The sequence below is a fragment of the Bos mutus genome, chromosome 23 (genome assembly GCF_027580195.1).
Source record: "Bos mutus isolate GX-2022 chromosome 23, NWIPB_WYAK_1.1, whole genome shotgun sequence".
Classification (NCBI taxonomy): domain Eukaryota; kingdom Metazoa; phylum Chordata; class Mammalia; order Artiodactyla; family Bovidae; genus Bos; species Bos mutus.
This window is the reverse complement of record NC_091639.1, coordinates 10,707,969-10,733,633: the sequence shown is the minus strand read 5'-3', so window position 1 is coordinate 10,733,633 and position 25,665 is coordinate 10,707,969. Positions and strand designations below refer to the sequence as shown.

The window sequence follows — 25,665 nt, the reverse complement described above, 5'->3', positions numbered from 1 at the left end:
TGCAGAGCCCCAACTTCCTTGACTTTAATTAAACCTGGCTTCCACTTCTGAAAACCCCTCGTTTTTATTTTGTTTTCTAGTCCCACAACTGCTTTTCAACGTGAGATGCTGTATAAAGGAGAAGCAAATTCTTTGCAGCTGCGTTGTGAGCATCCTGCCAACTGGAGCCAGGAAGAAGAGCTCCCATGTTAAAAATGTCCGACTGGGAGATTCACAAACCAGCGGGGGAGATGGACGGAGGAGAGGAAGACGTGTGTGTGTGTACAATCAGCAGAAAGCTCCCTTTTATGTTTGGAAGTCCCAGGGGCCTCTGGAGGCTCGTCATGCTTCAGTGGCTGTCACCCCCTCCCACGTTACCCCCTTTCTAAAGCCAGGGGCCTTTCCAGACACATCCTGCACAACCACTGCTCAGCGGTTCTTTCTTTCACCCCTTCTCGCCTGGCCTCCCCCCAGCAGTCCCGCCACCACCAGATGACGGCAAGAAATGGAAAAGGGAAGTAGCGACCGTTTTCCTCCGACCACAGAAGCCCGGAGTGAAGCTGAACTCCTGGACAGTCGCTTTGGCAAGTGAACTTTTTCGTTTCTATTAGTGGCAGCGAGATAACCGCAGTCAGCAGCAGAACTCAAAGCTGATGAGCCTTTGGTTGTGCTGCTAAAGCCCTCGTGTTCAAAACCCTAGCTGTGCCCTCTTAAAAAGCTAATTCAGGTCACCTGAGTGGGTCTGGAGGTTCTGGATGAAATTTCTGCATCAGGGGATACGTCTGGGCTTTCCAGAGGGTAAAGTGGCGGCACGCCCCTCGGCACAGGGCCAGGGAGCAGTTGAGCAGTTTCATAAGCAGGCTTTCACGTCCACCCCACCCTCGGGGGCAGAGAGGGGTCCACTTCCCCCCATTTATCCTAGAGAGTATAGGACTAACCTCTCCTCCTCTAGGGCTCTGGGGCCAAGAGGGAGGAGCTCTGAATTGGCAAAATTCTGGGAGGCCGTGTGAATGCACTCAGGGAACCGCTTTTCCTTGTGTGACCCCTTGGATAAACAAGGCTATTTCCAGGGCCCCAAGTAACAGGGCCACACCCTCGGAATGTAGGTAAAACACACAGACCCCTGGAGATCTGCCTGCATGCAGCCCAGCAACCTCCAGGCCCATCCAGGTGGCGGACAGGAACAAAGAACTGTCAGACGAACAGCCGCGAGGCGCGGTACTGTCCTCAGTGATGAAACCTTGGAGAAATCTCACTCCTGCATCACAGCGGACTTCTAAAGGCAGGAGAGCCAATGAAACGTGGCTCCCCAAAAGACATTCAACAGCAGGGGTTGAAACAACCAACCAGAAAAAACTCATCAGACTTGGCCCACCCCGTGGCTGAGTATTCCGAGTCCCTCTGCGTTTTACTATCATTTGAAGTCTGATTCTAAGAACGTTCTACCTGCACAATTTCACAGCTGACACCCCGCCCGGGTGCACCTCTTGGGCACCTACAGCCCTCCTCGGCACCTACAGCCAGCTGGTTGGTAATCAGACGCGCCATCCCCAGTGGCTGACATCCTCGGACCTTTTGCTTCCCCTCAAACAGATCTCTGAACCTCTACATGGGAAAAGGAAAGGCACTGGGTTCTGTATCTCGTGCTAGTAAGCTGCTCGCCTGAGGGCGTGTCTGTGTCTGTGTGGAAGGCTGGGGGGTGCCGAGGTCAGGAGAATGACACTCCAGGAGGTTCAGGCTGTATGCTGACCTCACCACCTCTCCCCAAAGTCAAAGGAGAACCATTTATCAAACTATCTGCCATCCAGCGGGTTGTAGCATGTCAGCATTAGAGAGAAACACTGAAGTGCAGGCAGAAGGGAGGCAGTCACGCCTTGTCTTCCTGCAGGGAAGCATCTGCAACCCATTTCACAGTGCACAACACTTGAGGCCTGGTGATCTCCCAGGGGACTCAGCTGGTACGAAGCAGGGTGGCATTTAGAGCAGTTTACCCGACAGGCAGGCAACTGAGGTCTCCAGGAATGGCGAGATGACATTCACGTGAAGACACACAGACACAGTCAGATACACGTTCACAGAACTTTCCAGGGAGAACGCGGTACTTTAAAACAAACCAACACAAGAACATGTTTCTGCCTCACAAAGATAATAAAAGCAAAAGGGGCTTTGATAAGCGATTCCTAAAGCCAAAAAATACAAAGCCAGGAGAAACAGGTGGACCAGTGCAGTCCCTGAAGGGCAGTCAAGCAGGAACAAGGCCTGGGACACAGCCCCTCGAGATGGTTTTCTCCCCCAGGGGCAGAAGAGTGGAAAAGGAAAAGAAACTATTTTTCTTTTCACCACTACTGTTCCAGGGTGAGTGTCACGGTCGGTGGGAGGGGCTTTAGGAAGAAAGTAAAAAAAAAAAAATCTAGACGGGGACTTCCCTGGTGGTTTACTGGTTGAGAATTCGCCTTGCAATGCAAGAGACATGGGTTCGACCCCTAGTTGGGGAACTAAGACCCCACGCGCCATGGAGCAACTAAGCCTATGCAACTACTGAGTCCGTGAGCTCCAACTAAGACCTGATGCGGCCTAATAAATACTTTTAAAAAAAAGTCCAGATGGATGTCTGAATGTGTTTTCTTACGGAAGTTCACTCTAAGAGTTAAAACGTACTTGTCCAAGACCACCCTCTCCCCTGGAGAGAGCTCCCTTCAAGGGAGGACAAACCAGGATCCTCAAACTGCTTCACCAGCATAAACCACAAGAACTCCTCGGACCCATTTGTCCTCCCGGCTCCAGATGCCCCGCGGGGAAGAACGGAGAGACATAAAGGAGTGAGGGAGAACGCAAGTGACAGTTATTTGAGATAAAGCTGAGCAGTACTGACCTTTAATTTGAAGACCCTGAGCCTCACGCCATCTTTTTTATGAATATGGGAGAGCACTTTGGGACCTTTCCAGCCGGGAGGAAGAAGCACCATTAGTCATCCCCGCTGGCTCAGAGACCTGACAAGCTCCACTCTGAAAACCTGTACAGGCTGGCCGCCACCAGTGCTGCCTTCCAACGCCATGAGGCAGGACTTTCAGACAGAGCCCTGAACCGAGAAGGGAACCAAAAATCAGTCAGATTAAAATGAAAGGGACGATCCTACCCTATCCAGTGAAATACCATGGGCACGGGTCCCAAAAGCGACTGGAGGCACTGCCATGGCTACACCAGCTCCCTGGGGAAGGGGGTCAGCATCCACTGAGGAGACCCCCCAGTTAGCTGCAAAGTGACCTGCCCGGTAGCTCCTTCTGTAGCCAAGAGGTAGCCTTCGCTGCGGAATCCACAGACATGAGAATAATTCCCAAAGCAGTGTCATTTCACAAAAGGAGTTCCACAGAGCTGAACGGAACGTTACTGCAGGGATACCTGAGGTCCCAGCTGACAGTCCTACACCTCTTTGGATCTAGGAGGATTACTAAGGCTTTAAAATTCAATTACAATTATGGACGGTAACAGGTGGGCTTCCGGGCTGGCTCAGACGGTAACAAACAGGCCTGCAATGCAGGAGGAGACATGAGTTCAATCCATGAGTGGAGAAGATCCCCTGGAGAAGGGAAACGGCAGCCCACTCTAGTATTCCTGCTTGGGAAATCCCAAGGACAGAGGAGCCTGGTGAGCTACAGTCCACAGGGTTGTAAAGAGTCAGACACAACTGAGTGCTAAAACAACAAGAAAAAACACACTAAAATGACGAGGGGAAAAAGAAGAATGGAAACCTGAGTTTGAGACGCAGAATTAAATGGACATGTATTCAGCCACCCCCACCTTGTGCAAAAGAGGGTCAGTCCCACAGCACAGCCCGGAGCAAGCGACTGTCCAAGACAGGGGCTAGGCCGGATCCGGCCAACATTACAAGGACAACCAACTGGTCCTGTCCCTTAGTCTTGTGCTTTTAAAGGGCAGTCGAGGTGCCAACTATTTTAAAGCCCCAACACACTAACTCTGTAAACAATAACGGCTGCAGCCTGCACACTGCGCACTGGAGTGGATTCCTCAACTTGGCCTCATCACTTATGCAGCTGATGAAACAAACACTGACAGCTTTTTTGCATTTGTAAAGGCCCCACAGCAGCTGTGGTGATCCCACCATAGAGCAATGAATTAAGCCTGAAACCCAGCTGGGTCTGAACAGAAGCCTTTTTTGCACAATACAGCAAGACGATCATTGTTAACCTAGGCATTATTGGGAAATATTCTGCATTATATTATAGGGCAGTTCTAACTCAATTCGTAAAATTAGCTCTAATAAGCAATTTCAGGAGGAGGGAAGTGGCATTTGCTTTAGAAATGGCACAAGCGTGCGCGTAGGTTATAGGTACACCACACAAAGGCAGGCTGACAAAACAGAACACAGATTTCCAGTTCAACAATGCAAAGTTTAAAACAGCAGCTCCTTCTTAGGTATCCATGGACATACACACACTCACACCTACTTTCTAAAGTGAGGTGGGTGGGTGTCTTACCTCACAAATCCTTCATGACTGAGCCACTACAGAGAAAACAGTGAGTACAGCCGTCTGCCCTTCAGGTAACATCAGTGACTGGAGCACAAGAGTCAATCTGGAACTGAGAGTTGTACCAGAAAAACCAGGGAGTGTGAAAAAGCGTGATTAATCCCATTACTAAGGAGTTTTTTTGACACTGAACTTGAGGAGTATGTGATAAATAAGATCCCCAAACTCTAACATGCTGGCCTTTGGCTTCCTCTTACCAGGAACCTCCAGGAAAGACACAAATACCCACCCCAAATCTCCATCACTTCCAGAGAACTAGAACCCTCCAAGTCCACCAAAGGCCTCCAGCATCCTTGGGTCATGGGGCTTTCTCAGTCCCCACCATTCTCTCTATCGCCTCATACTTTCGATGAGCACTTGAACGTGAGTAAAAATTGCCTGACTCAAGTAGGAAACTGATCTCATCTTTATTTCACAGCAATGTGGGAAAAATAAATCTGGGGGTTGGAAATCAGAACTATCAAAACATGGTACCACCCGTCTTCCTTAAAAGAACCCCCATTTCTTTTTTTTTTTCTAATTTTATTTTATTTTTAAACATTACATAATTGTATTAGTTTTACCAAATATCAAAATGAATCTGCCACAGGTATACATGTGTTCCCCATCCTGAACCCTCCTCCCTCCTCCCTCCCCATACCATCCCTCTGAGAACCCCCATTTCTTAAACAACTTTGTGGAGAGCCTTTTCTGATTTTTTAAGCATTTTTTGTTTAGGGAAAACTAGGCTTGGAAGGAGCAAGAAAATCAGGGAACTTCTAGGCAGACAGTAGCTCTCTTTCCTGTACCTTTCAGCAAAGAATGTCGATATCAGCAACCACGACAAGGTCAAAACCAAAGGTGATGTAGGAAAACAGCTCCTCAGTCCTTCCCGGCTCCCAGAGAGGAGCCAGGGTTTTTAAGTCCTGGAGCCTCCCAAAACCACGTGGTAAATGCCATGCAGAGATTCACCTGAAGGCCAAAACAACAACCCAAACCCCTGAGCACCCACAGAAAGCCAACTAACCCATGATGAAATTCCAAGTCCCACCACTTTCTCATGCCTAACTGAGCTTGCAAAGGGGGAGAGGCAGGGAGACCCCTGTTGGACACCCACACACAGTGAAGAGTGGCAGTCAGGCAGGGAGGAAAGTGAGAACCACACCCCAAAAAGGCAAGGCAGCCACCCGAAAAGGAGAGGCCCCCACGCAGCCCTCTGCTGAGCAGAACACAGGAGGTGCAGGGACGCAGGCTGAGATGAACAGCTTCGTAGGTCAAAGAGCAGTAAATAAATGAAGTATTATTCAGACATAAAAAAGGAATTGAGTCCTTTTTATGGATACACACTACAATGCGAAGGAATCTCGAACACATCATGCCAAGTGAAAGAAGCCAGTCACAAAAGGCTGTGTACTGTTTGATTCCATTTACATAAAGTGTCCAGAACAGGCAAATTCACTGAGACATACAGTAGATTAGTAGTTGCCAGAGACTGGAAAAACTGGGATGAGATGTGGAGCGCATGCCAGGGGGTATGGAGTTTCTCTTTGGGGTGATGAAAAGGTTCTAAACTTGATCGCAGTGATGGCTGCACAACTCCAAATATACTAAAATCTACTGAACTGCTTAAGAGGGGAGGAAAAAAATCACATTCACATCCAAGATCACTCAGGGAAGACTGACATGCCTCGGATGCCTTTCGTCTTGAACCACCAGTGGAACGCCAAAAGAAACATAGCTGAAGACCTGCCAAAAGAACTGGAATAAGTGGAGGATATGAGTTTCTAAAAAGAAAGGCTAAAAGGGGCTGACACTTTGCTAAAGATGCAGCAGCCAAGGACAGCAATGCATGCCAAGCATATATATACATACACTCTGTAGTCAGACTGAAAAGTGTGATGAGCGGTAACTCTAATCTCCCCAAAAATAAAAAGTGCAACTGCAGTCTTCCTACTTCCCTGCAGCTATGTTGTGGGCTTTAATCAAGAGCATGACAGCCTACCATTTAAGTATATTTATCCGATGTCAGTGCCTACTTAGACTAGTCCCGTAAATTCGTTTTAAAACCATCTTTGGATTCGGAAATTGGGAAGGAAGCAGTTAGAGGAGAGACTCTAAAAGTACATTCAGAATCACTTTCTCAGCCTTAGAAATCTTTTCACACTCAACAGGGAGGATTCCGTGTGGTGGATGGGAGGAAAAAGGCAGCCACGAAGCACCATCCAGGTTTCCTTGGACAGTAAACAATGCCTATCTGGAGAAACAGGCAGTTAGGACTGAGCAAGGGGTTCTGTTCTTTATTGAGATGACCTCCGTGTACAAATACAGTAAAAGAACTCCCCTTACAATAGGTACCATTAAGGTCTTCATTTGTATTAAACAACTGTAAGCAAACAATGTTCAGCTGTAAAAGCCTTTGCAAGTCAAAGATAATGGCCTTCCTTGGTAAACTGACTGTTCTTTACAATCATCATTTATTCTCCCAAGAGGCTTTGCCTAGTGCTCCAATAAATTCTGGAAAGAAATAACATGACAACTTCAGCAAGTCTCATGTTAGACAGAAAGGAAAAAATAAAGTAGAAAGTGTGTTTCATTTGGGGCTCTCCAGTGTTCTTGCCTGGAGAATCCCAGGGACGGGGGAGCCTGGTGGGTTGCCACCTATGGGGTCACACAGAGTCGGACACACTGAAGTGACTTAGCAGCAGCAGCAGTGTCTGGGTAGCAAGCGCTTCATATAATTGGAGCAGAAGTGGAGTTAGGAGGGAAAAAAAAAAGCATATACAGACTTTTCAGCCTCAGATTTCCAAGTCACACCCGTCCTTCCCACCTCCCAGTGCTTCCAAGCTTACCAGAGTCAAAAGAAAACCCATTTTTATAGCATCATTAGAGTTTTTATTTATCACAAGTACAAAAGAGTGTACTTCTCCATGCGCTTCTCCGCGCTTTGCAAGTCCGTATTTGTATTAGGAGTTTCCGCAGGACTACATGATGGTGTTTATACTGAGCTGGGGGAGGGGGGGTGGGGGAAAACCGTCCAGGAGAAAGAAAGAAGTAAGTATCCCCCACCTTCTTCCACCAGGAGACATGGCCTGTGGCTAAGATACGCCCAGAGTCTGGGACAAGCAGGCAAGTCAAAAGCGTTCTTCACTTAGAGGAGGTTCCCTTCCAGTCCATCTGCCACCTTTCAGATTCCAGCAAAGTTTAAACCACAATGGTTTGGAATCCTAATAGCAGTTTTGAGGATTATGACACAGAATGAGACTGTTCAAACATTGTTAAAGACACAGAACAGAATCATGCAGTCACTCACATCTACCAACTGCTACCCCAAGAAAACATTTATTAGATCCAGACTCTCCCTGGCACCATGTACGGTGAGAAAAGGTGATATTGAACTGCACTGGCATTTAAACAGAAATCTGATCTCGGCTATTCAAGGATGTGCTCAACACTGGGATTACCTCAAAATTCTTTTTTAAACTTTAAACTTCTTTAAAGAACTTTAAACTTCCTCCACATTAAAAATTCTGTCAGGGTGTCAATAGCAATATTACTTAACAAACCTCACCTTTACCTAAACTTTTAGGTCAAGTTTACAGAGCTAAAACAAAAAGCCACTCAGCCCAAACACTACTGGGTTGCGGACCAATGCTCACTGCCCATTATTTTAATCCGGTTGTCACTCTGGGCATTTAGAAAGTGAATACACTCGGGTCAAAGAAAAACCTGTTCGCTCTCAGGATGACTGCTCATTATGGCCCTGAAGCCTTTTCAGAATGAGGTGCAGTGTACAGAAGTAACTATATCAAAAAAACACCCCTCTCAAAAAACTGTCAACTCAAGTCCCAGTGAAAAGGCTGCAGAGTGGATGGAATCGAATGTCAAAGACAAAAGCCACGTAAGAATCAGGAATGAGCTCTTTACTGAGCAACACCAAGTGTCTTGTCATTTTTACACATTAATAAGGCCACATTAAAAATAAATAAAAATTAAAAAAAAAAGAAACCAGGCTGACTGCCTATTTGGCACCTATCAAACCCCTTCGCCACTTGGGGAGATCAGGCTGGAGAGGAGTCAGCTGGTATGAGCCGAGGACCAGCATGGGGGGTCGGCCGCTACAGCAGGTAGGAGTCACGTGCTGGCCGCTTAACTGGGACTCCAGGACGTGGCTCATCCCCACCACGCTGCCTCTGCCCCCCCCAACACCAAGACACTATCACAAGCTGAAAAGAGAACACGCGGTGCATCAGTACTCTGTGTAGAAGGACAGAGAAGCGGCAACCGAGGAAAAGCCGGCAAACGTCTAAATCCCATCTCTACAGGGACATCTTTACTCAAGAATGAAAAAGAAGGCAAACAAGTTCACCCAGAAATACTCGTCAATGGTGCTTCTCAGCAGTTCTAGGATACCACCTCCTTCTCACGTGGGGGGAGGGAGATCGATAAAAAGCCATCATCAGAACAATCAACAAGTACGTCTGCCATAAAAATCGTCACACTGTATTTTTTCATAAATGTGAAAGGAAAAGCAGCTATATTATTTTCATTTCCATCTTCTTTCTCAGACAACCCGGACAGCCTGAAATCAGCAAGGATGACCCAGAAACATGGTGTTCCCTCTTCAACCTTGAGGCTAGAGAATTACAGCCACAAAGACCCGTGGGACCTAAAATAAGAATAATCTGATCTAGATAGCTAGTTTATAACACTTCACATGTTAACATCCGACTCTGCCTCCCCCAAAATGACCCTGAGAGCCAATAAATGAAGGTGTGAGTATCCCCATTTCACGCAGGAAGAAACTCAGATTGAGGGGAAGTGATTAATCTGAGGCCAGCAGCTCTCTTCCCCGAGTTTGGCATCCCTGCTGTCAGCTGAACCATAAATTCTCTAAGGACAAAGACAATGTCTTATTTCCTAACCCCTAACATAGTCAGAGGCTTCCCTGGTGGCTCAATGGTAAAGAATCCACCTGCAATGCAGGAGGCGCAAGAGATGCAGGTTCGATCCCTGGGGAGGGAAGATCCTCCAGTGAAGGCAATGGCTACCCACTCCAGTCTTCTTGCCTGGAGAATCCCATGGTGGGCCACAATCCATGGGTTCACAAAAGACTGAGATACTAAACAACAACAGGTAAGAGCATGCTCAACAGCCAAATATATCGGCTGTATTTAACTAAAGTCTTTCAAGCCAGAGCCCAATGGGACCTTTGTAACCATACAAAGCCCACCTCCAAAACAAGGCTGAAATTACTTGTAAAAATAATGGGATTTCAGGTCATTTTAAAGTTACATTGTGTTCTCACAAAAGAACCATTTCATAAACAAGAAATGTGTAATTGTACAATCCTACAGAGCCTTGTCCCTTCACAGCTACAGTCATCCTAACTCATAACATGTTGTGTTCTCAGAGCAATTTTCTTTTTCAAAGTGCTTCCCCATATCTCATCTCATTTAGTTCTAATGCCCTGAGAGAGGACAAGGAAAGAAAACAGAAACTTAAATAAAACCCAACTGACATCTTTACTACTTGTTACAAGTGCCTGTATTGGTTTTTAAAAGCAGACAACAAACCAACCAACCCACTGGCGCTACCTGGGGGGCTGTGAATTAGTGCAGCCTTTCCCTCAGAACACAGCTGTTGAGAGGGATCTGAGCATAAACACCGTCACACAGAGTGGTCACTTCACCTGGAGGAAGTTGGAATTAAGTGCAGGAAGACACAGGAAAGGCACAGCGCACGCGTCACTGTGACAGCGGCCCCCACGCTGTGTGGGACAGCCCTCAAGAACACACAAGAAAACTGCTCCAGACTGACCAGGTGCCCAGCAGCTACTGAAAAGCAGTGCAGGGGACTTTCCCGGTGGTGCCGTGGATAAGAATCCACGGGCCAACGCAGGGGACACGGGCTCAGGTCCCACGTGCCTCGAGGCAACTAGGCCCACGGGCCACAGCTACTGAGCCGGCGCGTGGCAACTACTGAAGCCCATATACCCTGGAGCCCGTGCTCCGCAACCAGAGAAGTAGCCCCTGCTCGCCCCCAGCTAGAGAAAGCCCAAGCACAGCAACAAAGACCCAGCGCAACCAAAATTAAACAATTTTAAAACAATGATGATGCAGAATCCTCTTTTGGTAACTGAAATGAGATATAAATGCAAAGAGCCCAGAAGAGACTATCACTTAAGAGTAAGAGCCCACATATGTAAAACGACATTTGTACAAGTGCAGGAACGCCCCGTTGCTGCTGCTGCTGCTGCTGCTAAGTTGCTTCAGTCGTGTCCGACTCTGTGCGACCCCACAAACGGCAGCCCACCAGGTCCCCCGTCCCTGGGATTCTCCAGGCAAGAACAGTGGAGTGGGCTGCCATCTCCTTCTCCAATGCATGGAAGTGAAAAGTCAAAGTGACGTTGCTCAGTCGTGTCCGACTCTTAGCGACCCCATGGACTGCAGCCCACCAGGCTCCTCCATCTATGGGATTCTCCAGGCAAGGGTACTGGAGTGGGGTGCCACTGCCTTCACCGGAACGCCCCGTAGGTGACTGCAATAGATTTCATCTTCATGTTGTTGTCTGCAATAAATGACTTCTAGGACAAAATAATCATTTTCAAACAGGGGCAAACATTAATGGCCCAATTACATATGGGGATTACATGTGGATTTTATCTTCCTGTGAAAATGAATCAATGACTGCAGTTATCATGGGTAACCGAGGATACATCTGGCAGGAGAATGCATCTCTGAAAAATGGGTCCAAAGGCAGTATCCCCAGACGGCCTCCCACTGTGGCAGGCGCTGGGTCCCATGCCCCAGACGGCCTCCCACTGTGGCAGGCGCTGGGTCCCATGCCCCAGACGGCCTCCCACTGTGGCAGGCGCTGGGTCCCATGCCCCAGACGGCCTCCCACTGTGGCAGGCGCTGGGTCCCATGCCCCAGACGGCCTCCCACTGTGGCAGGCGCTGGGTCCCATGCCCCAGACGGCCTCCCACTGTGGCAGGCGCTGGGTCCCATGCCCCAGACGGCCTCCCACTGTGGCAGGCGCTGGGTCCCATGCCCCAGACGGCCCCCACTGTGGCAGGCGCTGGGTCCCATGCCCCAGACGGCCTCCCACTGTGGCAGGCGCTGGGTCCCATGCCCCAGACGGCCTCCCACTGTGGCAGGCGCTGGGTCCCATGCCCCAGACGGCCTCCCACTGTGGCAGGCGCTGGGTCTCATGCCCCAGACGGCCTTCCACTGTGGCAGGCGCTGGGTCTCATGCCCTGGCAGTGTCACTGTAAAATGTGCAACCTTTGTCCCTAGACACCTGTTTCCTCAGCTGTGAAATTCTGATTAGTGAAGCTCACCTTTTTCCGCTAGATCCTTACCAATTCCCTCCCACTACTGGATAGGATTTTAAATACTCAGCAAATATTTCCTAAACTGTGTGATGACAGAAAATTCAGCCTCTACTCATGTGGCGCTAACAGGGAGAGATACCCGTAAACACTGATTCCACAGAGGTAGTTGTAAGGAGGCAGGCTCACAGAAAGGGGGCTTGGCTCTGCCTGATGGGAGGAAGAGAGTAGCAGGCTGTCCCATCAGGTCACAGAGCGGTCTAGGTGGGCTCAGCAGGACTGGGCAGGCAATCGGCCCCAAAGCAAGCTGAGGAACCAGGATGTGCAAAGACCAGGAGGCTGGGTCAGCTGCAGTGGAAAGGGTAGCCCCAAGCTCAAGGCAGAGCAAGGGCTTTGCGTGCTGCATCGAGGACAAACTTAGCTTGAGCCAATGTTCAAGGTCAAGGAACACTGCTCCAAGGCCCAAGATGAACATCTCCGTGGAAAGCTTCAGTGCCGCTCTAACCTGAATTCTCAATCTGTCACTCCAGTTCACAACCCGGTCAGGTTCAGAAATCAAGAGCTGGATAATACAGAAGACACTCAACCACCAGAAAGTGGGGGGTGGGAAGAGATCACATCGTTGTCTAAATTTTTTTTTAATAATATTGTGTTCATTTCAAGTGTATAGCAAAGTGATTCGGTTAGTTTCAGGTGTACAGCAACACTGTGTTAATTTCAGGTGTACAGTAAGGTGATTCACTTTCGGGTGTACAGCAATACCATGCTAATTTCAGGTGTACAGCAGAGTGATTCTGTAATTTTTTAATTCAGATTCCTTTTCATTACAGGTTTACTACAAGATACTGAATATAATCACCTTCTAATCTTTAAAGCTTTGTTCTGTATTCCAAAACGGACTTTAGAGTATCTGTTGCTCTTCATTTGGCTTGTTAAGAGGCACAGAATTCATATGATTTATTCATTTCTGAGTCAGCCTGGAAGGCTGCTGACAGGCCTCATATCTCTAGGTTGGTGATTTCCAACTGTGTAATCATACCTTCTTGAGCATTTGTGCATAGTATGCAGTTTACAAAGTGCTTTCACATCAAAAATCTCACTGACCCTCCCAGCCACAAGCCTGTGAGGTGCATGGAACAAGTTTTCCGGGTGAGGAAGCAGCTCAGCGAGGTTATGTGGCTTGCCCAGGGTCACACAGCCAGTGCAACACAGGGCTCAACCCTGAGCTCAGCTCATATTCCCAATCTTGTCCACTATGACCACAGAGGTGCCCTACATTCAGAACAAGCCCCTCACAATGTGAGGCATTAAATTCCCCAAGCCCACATACAAGCAACGAGGCATGGACACAAAGCACAGAACACTCCAAGTCCTAACAAGGTCGACATCCAACTGCTGCTAAACAGAGTAAGCATTCATTCAGCGCCCCTCCTGCAAACCCAGAAGGGAATAAATGCAAGAAACACATGCACAGCCCTAATCCCTTCTCATTTCCTCCTGGCACCTGTTTCTGCCCCCACAGGCACCAAACACTTCTAACAGCTGATAGAAATGAGAAACAAGAGATAGCACACACAACCATTGTAGATCAAGCTCTAACCCAAATTGTGGTTGGGGAAAAAAATGGAGAAAGAACCACCCAGATTTGAGAAGAGAGCCACGAAAACAGGGTGCCAAAAAGTCTCCCAACATTCCCCCTGGGTGACTCAGTCACATCAACCAGAGGGTCTCTTGATGGAAAACACCCACTCCACACCCTACCCAAAAATACTGCTGACTGTACCGGAGAAAATATGTGACAAGAGCCATGGAGGGAATACAAAGGGGCAAAATGTGTGGCTATGAATAAGATGACCTTCTAGGACTCCTGGTAACTGAACACTGCTACCAGTATTTCAATGCTCACTGCCTACCTCTTCATGGGTGGTGGAGCTTGACAGACTTACAAAATTAGAACTTAAAATCCAATTTAGGCCTTCTAGGCCGCACCAGCTCTCAGAATCAGCTCCCAAGAACTGTCAGTAGGGTTCCCCTTTCTAAGGCCTTCATACGTCCTATGAATGTGTAAGTAATTACGTGTAATGTTCTCATTACTCACGCAGCCTCATTAACACATCTGGGCAGCCTTTGTTGACTGCCCAGCCCAGACCCTGGTGAGGATTTGAGGGCAAATGATTTCCCCCAACGCCCCGTGGTCCCCTAAGCAGCAAAAGTCAGGGGCAACAATAAGATTGCCAGAAAAAGCATCAAAGCCTATTTGTCACAGACCCTACAAAAGCAAATGAATTCAGAAGCCTGGAGAGCAAACACAGCCCAGGTCAGCTCTCAGGTACACCGGAGAGGATGGGGTGGGGGCACTAATAAAAATGCGGAGCAAGCACTAGCCAGGCCCCAGGGCATCTGGGACCTCAAAGCTTTTTCCTAAGGAGACAGGCAGCTGGGGAGAAGAGGGTAGCTCCACCAACTGGTGTTTAAAAAAATAACAAACACTCACTTGCAACAGATCCACTCCTGCTATGGAGGCTGACAAACTGCCTCGACTTCCCCCCAACTTTCTCAAGTAAAAAAACCTCACCAAAGGCTACCAGGAGCCTCGATTATGGCCTTTACCCCACCTCCTGGGGCTACTCTGATCATTCCTTTTACCTCCAGTTCATCTGGACTAAAATATGGGGAGGAGATCCAGCCTTTCACTCCCTGGCCAGGAACTGCTGGCCTCGGTTTTCCCTTCTATAAAATGGACTCAACAGTCTCTTCCTCTCCTGTGAGCTCACTAGAGAAACAGTAACTGTGGGCGGTTATTTCAGAACTGACTGGGTCTTCTCCTCACGATGCTAGTGTGTTTCCTACAGTCCAAGCTCTTCTGGTACAATTCTTCAAATGGCAGAAAAGTCCTAAGAGGCATGGGCGAGCCCCCTCACAAGAGTAGTAAAGTCTGTGGACAGACAGACCGGTGGAAGTAGATAGCAAGCCCAACAGAAACACAGGGCCCAAGGCTGGAGCCCAGCTACCCACTCAGATGGACCTGAGACCTGGCCCTTGGGAACGGGATCCACCTCTGCAAAATGTGGGCCCCTCCTCACCCCACACATCCTGAGAAAGAGAATGAGAGAACAACGATAGACAAAAGCCACCTCCAAGAAGAGGTGGCAGGACAGGACGTGCCAGAAGCAGGCAGATCGATCAACCGGGAGCAGGCTCAGCTCTACTTTTGACAATTTTATTCCGAATCAAAAATGAATGAAAAACTCTTACTGAAAAGTGTGAGACTGTCAGAAGGCCATGGGGTTGTTAGAAGTCAAGAAAAATTATATCCTAAAAGGATAAGGAAAAATCTCACTCAAATTGTCTTTTTCAAAAAAGGAGACCAAAGTCATCCAAGTTCCCACCTTCTGGAATGAAAGTGGTCTGAGATGAAGGGGCAAATGTGGAGAAGGCTTTATGGGCACACAAAAGGGACCCAAAACACCAAGTCTGGGGCCTGGAAAAGGAAGCAAGGTTTGCAGAGGAAAGAAACAAGAGAAACTGATTCAAACAGAAAAAACTGAAGTTCAATGTGTCTCGTTTCCAGTAACAGGTAGGCTTAAGGATCTGAAATGGAACAGAAAAGATGGAACAGAATGGATCTGGAAGGATCTGAAATGGAATCTCCTAAGTAAGACAAAATAATTAAAGTTGCTGGATTACAAGATATAAGCTTCTGAACTCCACATAAATGAAGTGTAAAATCACTCATCTTTCTAACCCCCACCATCCTGAGAACTACACAAACTCTGAAAGTATTACAAATTACCCCAGCAGGGCCACTCTAACTGACCCACATTTTATCTATGCTACCTGGCATGAACTAGATAAGAAGTCTAGTTTAATATTTGGGGATTAAGGCTAAATATAATGGAAGCACTCTTAGAGCTGATAGGGACCATTAAGTTGGTTAGCTAACGTAGAGTCTGTTAAGCAGTAAATCGTTAATATACGTGTACATAGGTTGAGCATATACATACAAGTGAATGTAATGAACACACGAATATGCTTTTAGTGACAGATTTTTTTAAATTATTTATTTGGTCTCAGCTGCAGCACAGGGGCTTCTCTTATGGTGCCCCTCGAGGCATGTCGGATCTTAGTTCCCTCAACAGGGATCAAACCAGTGTCCTCTGCCTTAGAAGGCAGATTCTTAACCACTGGACCACCAGGGAAGTTCTTGTTACAGATAATTTTGAGAATTCGTGGTACTCCACGGCAAGCTTTTTTGTTTGTTGGGAAGGGAGTTCAGCCATAAATGAAGCTTGGTTCTTAAAAGGGAACCACTTGCAAAGCAGTATGGGTGCGAAACCTTACAGATTTCACCCAAGTCTTTTAAATGGCAGGCCCACATCTACGTTAACAATCTCGTTTTTACAGTAATTCACTTTTATCAAGGGTTCCCAAACATTCAGCTTCAAGTTTTCATAGAAACCAACTCTCTTGCCACACTCGGTCAAAGGTTTATATAATATTTAACTGAAATTTCAATGATAAATCTAACCGGAATAACCAGATTTGGGAACAAACAACTGGCACTTGGCAAGCCTTCTACATGGGTGAGAGCCAAACGGGACAGGGGCACACACTCCCCCGGGCCTGCCCCCTGGCAGGGGCTTCACGCAGGGATGTCACGGCCAGGATGTCCTCCTTCTACGTGGGTGAGAGCCAAACGGGACAGGGGCACACACTCCCCCGCGCCTGCCCCCTGGCAGGGGCTTCACGCAGGGATGTCACGGCCAGGATGTCCTCCTTCTACGTGGGTGAGAGCCAAACGGGACAGGGGCACACACTCCCCCGCGCCGGCCCCCTGGCAGGGGCTTCACGCAGGGATGTCACGGCCAGGATGTCCTTCAGCCAGAAGAACTGGGTAGGCTGCGTAGGTGGAAGGTGGTTAGTACCAGAGCTGTTGCTATGATCCTGGGAAAGATTTAGATGCAGACCAGTAACACGAAGATCAGAACCATACAAGCAGAATTCCAAAAAGGAAACTACTCAGACTGAAAAACGTATGACTGAGTGTTAAAAAGCCAGGTCCTCAGACCAGCATAACCAAGGGCAAATCTTAAAAATAAACCTAAAGAATCTCTTGAGCATCCATTTACAATTAAAAAAAAAAAAACTTGCAGTAAACTAGAAAAGTGCGCATCTACCAAGAAGCTCAAAAGTTCATCTTCACCAAAAAAAAAATAAAAACCATAAGGCGGGGAAAAAAAAAAAAAAAAAACCATAAGGCGGGGGGAAAAAAAAAAAAACCCACCAATGCCCACCTACAGCTAACAGCATCGTTCCATCCATGCTGCCCTGGCAACACAAGCTGCACTCTGTAAAAATACTGCCAGTATAACACCTCTCAATTTTTACAATTCACTCTGGAGTCTGAGCTGCCTACCTGAGCACTTTATGTCATTTTTCCAGATCCAGATTACTAACTGATTATGGTTCGCTTTACCAAAGTTACATATGTTTTGAGTGACATGTTTCATCCTTATTTTTCCATTAGCCCTGTAATTTTTAGTGTTCGATTTTGTAGGACTTAATGTTTTTCACCAACACAGACACCATGCTACGTGAGATATAGCTCTGGTTACACAGATCTGGACTGTTCAGTAGGACAGCTTCATATGTTCAGTTACACAAAGCAATGACTTGTCCATATTGAGCTGTCCTGTAAGGATCAAAAAACACACTAGGTTTCAAAGACACAAGATGGAAAAAAAAAAGTAGATTTGTATAGATTTCTATAAAACTCTTATTAAACTAAAAAAAAAAAGTTCAGCTTAGCCTTTACCGAGTGTTTCAATGTTAGGCTTAACATGACTTTCCCATATCATCTCTGAAAAGAAGGGTTCTATTTAAAATCTTAAAGACACTGGTTACATACTCAAAAAAATTTTTCTCTTTCTGAAGGAGGAAATTTTAAATAACCTTTGGAGCAGGATATATATTAAGATTAACACTGGAGTTCTTTCCAAGGCATCTGGAAGTGAGTCAACAGCCCTCAGCCAAGCAACAAGAACTGGTCTGACCTCTTACGACAGGAAACAGCCATGAAACCATCTAAGCACCAAGTAATTCTAGTTGGCCCTTTGGGCCAATGGCTGTGTGGAATACACAAGTCAGATACTTGTCTACAGTAAAGTAATAATAACCCAGGTAATCATAAATTGGATTATTTTTAAAGATGATTTTTTTTTCCTTTTTAAATCTCAGCAACACACTTCGGACTCTTGACAGCAGTATTCCTTCCATAATCTCTCCAGACCACGACTGTTGCTAAACTGTTTCTGCCCAGAGACTTATGTGAAAAAGAGAACGGTTTTTCTCCACTACTAGAGACAGGCAGAAAGCCAGCCACCTAAACAGCTCAAAAAAGAAAAAAATACAGCAATTACTTAAATAAGGTATGCAGGTTTTTTCCCCGGAGAACCATAAAATAAATCAATTGGGTGTAAAACTGGTGGGGGTGGGGGGAACCAACTTATAAATCCTACCACTACATTTTGGTGTAGTTCTACTTTTTCTCTTTACAATTTTATGCAATTGTAGTAAACTTTGCTTTTGAATCTTGTAACACAAACTTTTCCCAGAGTTTTCAATCATACTGCACTTTTAAATCAGAAAATTAAATACCTAAAATTTACAACCTAGTGTTACAAATTCTTCTTGAGCTGTCCTAGAAATCAAACTGATAATTTGTTTTCCTGCTAACTACATGAATCATATCTTCATGTGGCAGACATTTTTATTTCAAACTCATACCTTCTATAAAGCACCAAGTATCAAATAGTTTTTAGGTCTAGGTATCTTATCTGTTACACTCGACAGCAATAATCAACCAGTGGAGTGACGGGCATGGCATAAGATACCCATAGAGCAAAACATGTAACTTTTTATTGTCCAAGTGGATTGGGGCTTTGAAAGGCAAACGTTTTCAGTTAAGGTACCGTAGTGGGACTCGTGCCCAGCAATTAAGACAGGATTACACTACAATTTATGAGTTTTTCAAAGATGTCATTTAATATGAAATATAATAATCATTTTCCCCAAAGCCTGCCATCCACAAACTGTTTTGCTAAAGCAATAAGCTAAATGGCAACGCGGCAGGCAGCTAAGGCTTTTGAGATCAACTGCAGGAAATGCGCTGCCTTCTACCAGCTCAAGTAATGATTTCATCTTACATAGAAACAGCATAGTTTTACATCTTCCACGCACATTATCTCACGCACGCGATCTCAGATAAAATGAAAAGGCAAAAGCATGTATTACTTTTTCTATTTTACATATGAGTAAATAAACCTAGATTTCCCGCCCCTCGGACTCTCGTTCTGAAGAACTGAGCCCAAGACACCTTAGACTTGCAGTCCAAGCACACCTACTGATGACTGGTCTTCCGTCTGCCCCAACCCCTAAACTACTCCATAGGCCTAGAGCTGGCATAACGAAGTGCCGCTCTGGTGTTTCAAGGCTTCCAGAAAACCAACAGCTGATGCTGTGCAGCATCACCCCGCCACGTCCTGTCATGACATCCCCAACACGACTTAAAGTGACAAGGTGGCCAAACCCATCACGCGATTCTCCTGCAAAACCAAGCTGCCCCACTGAAGTTTCCCTGCTTTGCAAAAGCACTGACGAGAAAGCACGACCACCACCGCAATAATGCCACAGCCGTCAGCAGACCTGGAAACAGAGGAAGCGAAAACGTTTTCGCAGACAGGAGGCGTCTCCGCCCTGCTGCCCACCTCCGAAACGGAACCAGAGCAGGGTCGGGGGCGCTCGCAAGGGGACCAGAGGCTCCCAGCGCTCACCTGGAGGGCAGTGCGGCGCTTCGGGGCGGAAGGCCGAGGCCGATCGCATCCTCCTCCTCCCCAAGCACGGCAGCCCCCGCCTCCGCACCGCTCCCTCCGCCCCCGCAGCCCCGCCGCGCTGGAACCTCCCGCCCGACTTTTGACGTCACGGAGGAGGAGAAGGTTCCACCCCGGCCCGTCCCTTTGTGACGTCACAATGACAACAGAACCCGGCCGGAGCGTCCGGGAACCCGGAGCCGCTGGGGGGCGGAGGGAGGGGGAGGAGGCCGGCGCGAGGCAGGGGAGGAACCGGGGGGCGGGGAGGGGGCGCGCTGACGTCTAGCCGGCTTAACCTGTTGCTCCCGGGCCCGCACTGGAGCCGGCGGGCCAGGCCGCGGGGAGCCGGCTGCGCCGCCGCCGCCATGCTCTGCCGTGCGCGCGCTGGGGGGCGCCCGCCGCAGCCGCGCGCTGCCCGCCCCCTCCCCGCCACGCCCCCGCCCCGCACCGCCCCCTCCCCAGGCGGACCGGCCGCGCCGCCCCCGCGCCCCACCCACCCACCCGCTCGCCCGCCCGCCGGCCCGCGCCGCCCGCCCCGAGCCCGCAGCCCGCCCCCTACAGGCCGCGCGCGGCCTCCCAGACCCGGCCCAGCCCGCCGCGACCCCCGCGCGCCGCCCTCCCCCCTGCGCCGCACCGGCTCGAGCACGTCGGGAACACGGGCTCCGCTCCCCGAACGTTAACTCGTGCTCTGCCTCCTGCGGCCGCCGCCAGACACCGGCAGGCGGCCGGACGCCCGGAGTCGACACAATCCGCTGACCACCGGGAACAAAAAATCCCACCCCGCGCCGCTCCCCAACTTAGCGATGGCGGGGGGCAGGGTGGCTCTGGTCCAAGTTCTACCCCCTTTTTGCTTTGTGGCTGCACCCGGATCGGACGTGCCCCGGGAAGGCGTCCACGCTCGCAGGCAAGCTTGTCTCCCTGCAGTTTCTACAGCCCGAGTTTAAACTAGTCCTTTGCATTCTCCTCAGCCCTCTGCAATGCGGATGTATTTTAATTCTTAAATTCTTTAGGGAGCAGCGTTTTAAGTTGGGCTTGATTATTTAACCTTGCATTTCTTTCATAGTTGAAGTTTACGTGTCTAGGTTGGATCAGCCCTCAAGAAGAGGTATTCAGCTTTTCCATTAAATCTATTTTTTACAAAACCAGTGCCCCGAAGGTCATCTCCCATTACACACATCACACTGCTCAAAAAGGGAAAATATTAACACCAATTTGCCCACCCGAGTTAAATCAAACTTTCTTATAACATTGCATTATTCCTAACGTGTGTTCATTCGGCCTTTTCTTTTTAATGGGTTCTTTGATTTAAAGCATGCAGCTAATCACCGATCACTCGAGTGCATATTTGGTTAATCCTCGGTCCCCCTCTCCTCTCCCTCCCCCCAAACTTAAAAAAAAAAAAAAAGCCACCACACACAAAACAAAAACACTCCCCATGCCAATCAAAACGTAGCTGTACTATGCACAAAACATATTTAACTATTCCAAACCATTTAAATCTCGGAATAATCACCAAATTTCAGAAGCCCAGTTAACTGGGAGAAATTAATTGTAGTCACTTAAATTTACATTCACATGCCTACTTAAAAACGTTAACTATATTCTATGTCTTTTTCCCTAAAACTGGAAACCATGAATTTTTAAACAAAACCAGTCCCATTATTAAAGTCAATCCCAACAAATGTATTCCCTGTAACATGATTCCCAACTGGTTTATGTCGCGAACCAAATAAGCCAAAACGACCACATACATTAAATTTGATGTGCCAGTGCAAGGAACAAGATCGCCATAATCGGACCCTCGATTGCAACTTAAAGGGCTCCCAACACAAACGCGTTACACGATTTCCCAAATAACATTAATAATAATAACACAGACTCATTTGCATGCAAAGTGCAATATGGGGACAAATCCACCCGAGAATGCAGTTTAGTTATATTACCGCAGCCCCCACCTCCCCGACTAGGCTCCACCAAAATCCCCTGCCTTTCATCTAAAACTAGATTATGGTTGTGTCATTCGAGGTCAATTTATTCACTGGAGGTATCGCTACACCAATCTGTTTTTTCATCCAAACTAGGCAGACACGACTTTGCCTGAAAAGCCTTCTTTCAGAAAAGAAAGAAACAGCCTTATCGGACGCTGTGTTTCAAACCCTTCAGCTGCAGAATTATCTATAAACTTGACATTCACAGCCATTGCTTAAAACTACAAGTCAAAGGATGTGTTGTTAGGAGCACTTACGTATTTCTTCTGGATGATATTCCTCTTGGGTCTTTCCTTGCTCATTCTGAGATCCAAATGCTGATTGCAAAAGGGGACAATTGCTTCATGAATTTAAAGCCGTCAGAAATTTGCAAAAAAATATCCTGGTGGTTTTTATTGTTGTTGGTGGTGGCTGATCTTGTAATCCGACTTTTCTTCCTCTTTCCCCAAAGCCCGATTCGCCTTGAAATAAATCCGAAATTGGGAAGGGAAAAAAAAAAAAAAAAGACGAAGCAAACAAAAAAAAATTCACTTTAGTAAAACACTCATAATGGAAAATTTCCCCCGAAACACACACACACAAAAAAAACCGACGCCCTTCACTCCCCCCCCTTTTTCCTCCAAAAACTACATCAGCGAAACGTGAAGGTCCTTAGTGTCTGAGCTGTAGTTACATCTTGGAAAAGAAAAGGGAAAGATAAATAAAAAATGTTGGAAGTCACGTTTGTGCTGCAGCAGCAGTGCGAGCAGAAGAGTCAACTCCAGCGGCGGCGGCGGCGGCGGCAGCACCACAGCGAGGGCTCGCCGAGTCTCTTTTTTCCAAGCCCCCTAACCAATGAGATAGAGGCTATCCAGCCCAACTTTAAATGGACTCTGCTTTTATACAAGTTAGGGCTCCTCGGGTAATTCCCCGCCGGACGCCAGCCGAAAACTCCCACAGCTGGGCCACCAGGAGCCCGCCTACTCCGGTGCCGACCGCCCCTGGCCCAGCCCAGAGGACCCTCACGGCCCCGTCGACGAGACACCCGAGAGGCCTCGACAAACCCTTCCCGGGCTACCCCGCAGGCATCGCTCCCACGCCGAGCCTAAGACTGGAATTGAGAGAGGCTCCCTAGCTCAATGCATGGCACGCTCGGTCGCTCCACCTCACCCCCTTTCCCCAGCTTGCCGCTCACCCCTCGGCCGCCACAACGCTAGCCCCCGCCACGCCTCGTGTCTACCTGCAGCCGGGCTACTGGGTGCCAGTGCCCCAGGACGCCTGGCCCCGGGGAGAGCCGCCTATTCCCGGGGCACCTTAGAATGGTCCCCTTGATCTTCTGGAAGTTGTAGTCCCCCGACTACAAAATGGCTATGGCCATGGGCGCTGGGAACTACAATTCCCAGCCTGCCCCGCAAGCCTGTCACTCAACTCCCCTCCCCTCCTCCCCGCCCCCGCCCCCCTGCCGGCCCTGCCAACAAACGCTTGGACGTGTCCCGCGTGTGACACTGAGCGAGGCTGGCTCGGGATTGGCCCGCAGAGCGTGTGGTCCGCGAGCGAGGAACTCCCCACGCCGGCCCGCCCCCGCCCCCCGGCCGCGGTCCCCCTCCCCCCGCGGCGGCCGGCCCCCCTCCCCGCGCGCCCCGCCCCCACCCGCGGCGCGAACCGCCTGTGGAATCGAGGAATCGCGCGCGCGCCGCGCCGAGCGGCGGGGGAGGGACGCGCCGCGTTCCGGGGGAAGGCCTCGGAGCGTGGCGGCGCGGGGGGCGGTGTCGGCTAGGGGTTGGAGCCCGTCCTGAGGAAAACTGGGCCACGCACCAAGAGGAATCCTCGGTGCGAACTAGTTGATCGGCGGCGCCTGCTGCCTCGGCGGCACAGCCGGTGTCACCTCAGGACACCGCCTCGCCTCTCCACACGGAGCGTGCTGCGGTCGGGCTCGGGGGAGCCCGAGGTCACCTCGCGGAAAGGCCACCTCCCGGCGCGGCACGCGGCCTGGCGGGCGAGGACGGCGTCGGGGGTGGGGGGACCCCAAAAGGGAAGCCCCGGCCGCCGCCTCCAAAAAAAAAAAATCACCGTCTTTTAAGAGATCGCGCTGGATCTTGGCTGGTCCCGACGTCTCTTGAGTCTGGAGTGCCTGTTAGCGAGGCTACAACGTTGAGGGGAAACGAGTGGAATATGGAGTCCGAGCCACACAGACCCGCACACCGCAAGGAAGCGTCTGGAACGCCGAGTGCCGGGAATACCACCCGCGGTAGCCACGCGAGAACCCGCATTCTACCTGCCTCTGCCCCCTGTTGTGCTCATTTAATCGTTGATCTAAATGAAGGAGGCGGTCCCGGTGTATCTCTTCGGCCTTAGCCTTATTAGCTACTTCAAGTCTCTCTTAGCCAGTCTGCATTGTTAATTTCCTTATTCGCACCGTGAATGTAGAGCATTGATGTTTTAAAGGATCTCCTCTTGGGCAGTTCTTTTAAGAAACGAGAAGTGGAATTAAGTACGCCTTCATATTCATTCCTATACATTCAATTCTCCTTCCCATCCCCTAGATTCTCCTTATGTCGGAAGTATCATAATCGTTAGGTTTTATGTACAGCAGTGTTTGAAGTGTTTGAGGACTGTGTAGAAAGGTCTCAGAAACTGGAGGTGAGAGACCTGTCATACCACCCAGGGCCCTTTCCTAAAAGGCACGGGATGGCCTCTCTGAAGCTGGTCCATCTCCTCATCAACAAATTAGTGATCATCACATCTTATGGAGTAGATTATGTAATAATGTTAGCCCAGCTAAGAAACAGACACGTTATTAAAAGATTTCCGTAAATCAAATAAAGTTTTGCCTTTGCTGCGCAGCATGGTATGCCGGATCTTAGTTCCCTGATCAGGGATGGAACCCGTGGCCCTGAAGTGGAATCAGAGTCCTAACGGTTGGGCCGCAGGGGAATTCTCAATAAAGTGCTATTTTAAAATGCTTTTTAATTATGACTTTACCTTTTTTTAAAAGATCTGCTTTCAAAATTGAAATAATGTTTCATATGTTGATTTCAGTCATAAAAATAAATGACCTTCTGTGCCTTCATATGGCACATATCCTGAAGGACCCAATAGAACAGATTCCATTTTTCCGTACTGGCCACCCAAGTGACTTTATACAAGTGACTTTTTACAATGAGGTGGTTTCAAGAGACTTTCTGATTATTATGACCTGTATACTGGCAGCCTCCACTTCTCCACACTCAGGGTTTTAGCCAGCTCTCAGGAGGTTTAATGTCAGATTTGCCCTTCCCCAGGCAAAATTCTTAAGAACAAAGGTGGGTTTCTTCTAGGTTCTCTCAGCTAGCCTCTGAGGCTAGGCTTCTCCGTCCCCAGGCGGAGAACTCCCCTGCTGAGCTACCAACTCCAGGTCACCACATAAAAACCATTCTAGTTGAGGCTGGAGGGCAGGCGAAAGGAAGGAATTTGCTCATTTCCAAAAGATTTGGATAACCTTCATGTTGTTTTCCCTGAAAGGGAAAATAGACTGGTCTTTTTAGGGGTTGAAAGCCTTTCCTGTTGTGGAAGTAACTATCTCCTGATGAACTTCCTTTTACCTTTCCTGTCTTTTTACTCCTCTTTTTCGTTCTCTATCAGTGAATTATCACTCTTTTTCCTAATGATTTTAACCTCTTCCAGGACTTCTCTTGACCTCTTCAAGTCGTGGTGTGAGGGATGGGAGGGTGGGGAAGACCTCACTAGGTACAGTGTTGCTACAGGACCTACATGCCAGCACTGATCTCATCTGAAGACAGAGAGCACTCAAAAGTCCTTTGTTAAGAAGCACACAGCTCAGTAGAAAAGGCAGACTCACTACTGATTATGATACCTCTGAAAAGTACTGTATTTGCACTATGAAAAGGTTGTAAAGGGAATACATTACTGAGGTGACCAGGAATGAAGGAAGTTTGAAGGATGTGTAGGAGTTCAGCAGTTTGAAGTATGCTAAGCAACTTTACTTAAAAAAAAAA

General features: G+C 48.4%; 1 protein-coding gene across 3 annotated transcripts in view; it reads right to left on the bottom strand.

Annotated features, from left to right (window-relative positions):
• The window catches only part of JARID2 (jumonji and AT-rich interaction domain containing 2), a 230,119-nt gene extending 207,093 nt beyond the window's left edge, over positions 1–23,026 (bottom strand). Inside the window, exons 1-2 of one of the 3 annotated variants that reach the window (XM_070361166.1) lie at positions 22,911–23,026; positions 21,949–22,152 (exon numbers count right to left, since the gene is read on the bottom strand). In XM_070361166.1, coding sequence (XP_070217267.1) covers positions 21,949–21,993 — 45 coding nt within the window. In that variant the 5' untranslated portion in view covers positions 21,994–22,152; positions 22,911–23,026. Of the gene's footprint in view, positions 1–19,667; positions 19,854–21,948; positions 22,153–22,412; positions 22,429–22,910 lie in introns of those variants that run through there. The other 2 variants (XM_070361167.1, XM_070361169.1) reach the window with 2 other exon arrangements.
• Positions 23,027–25,665: the final 2,639 nt, after the last annotated feature.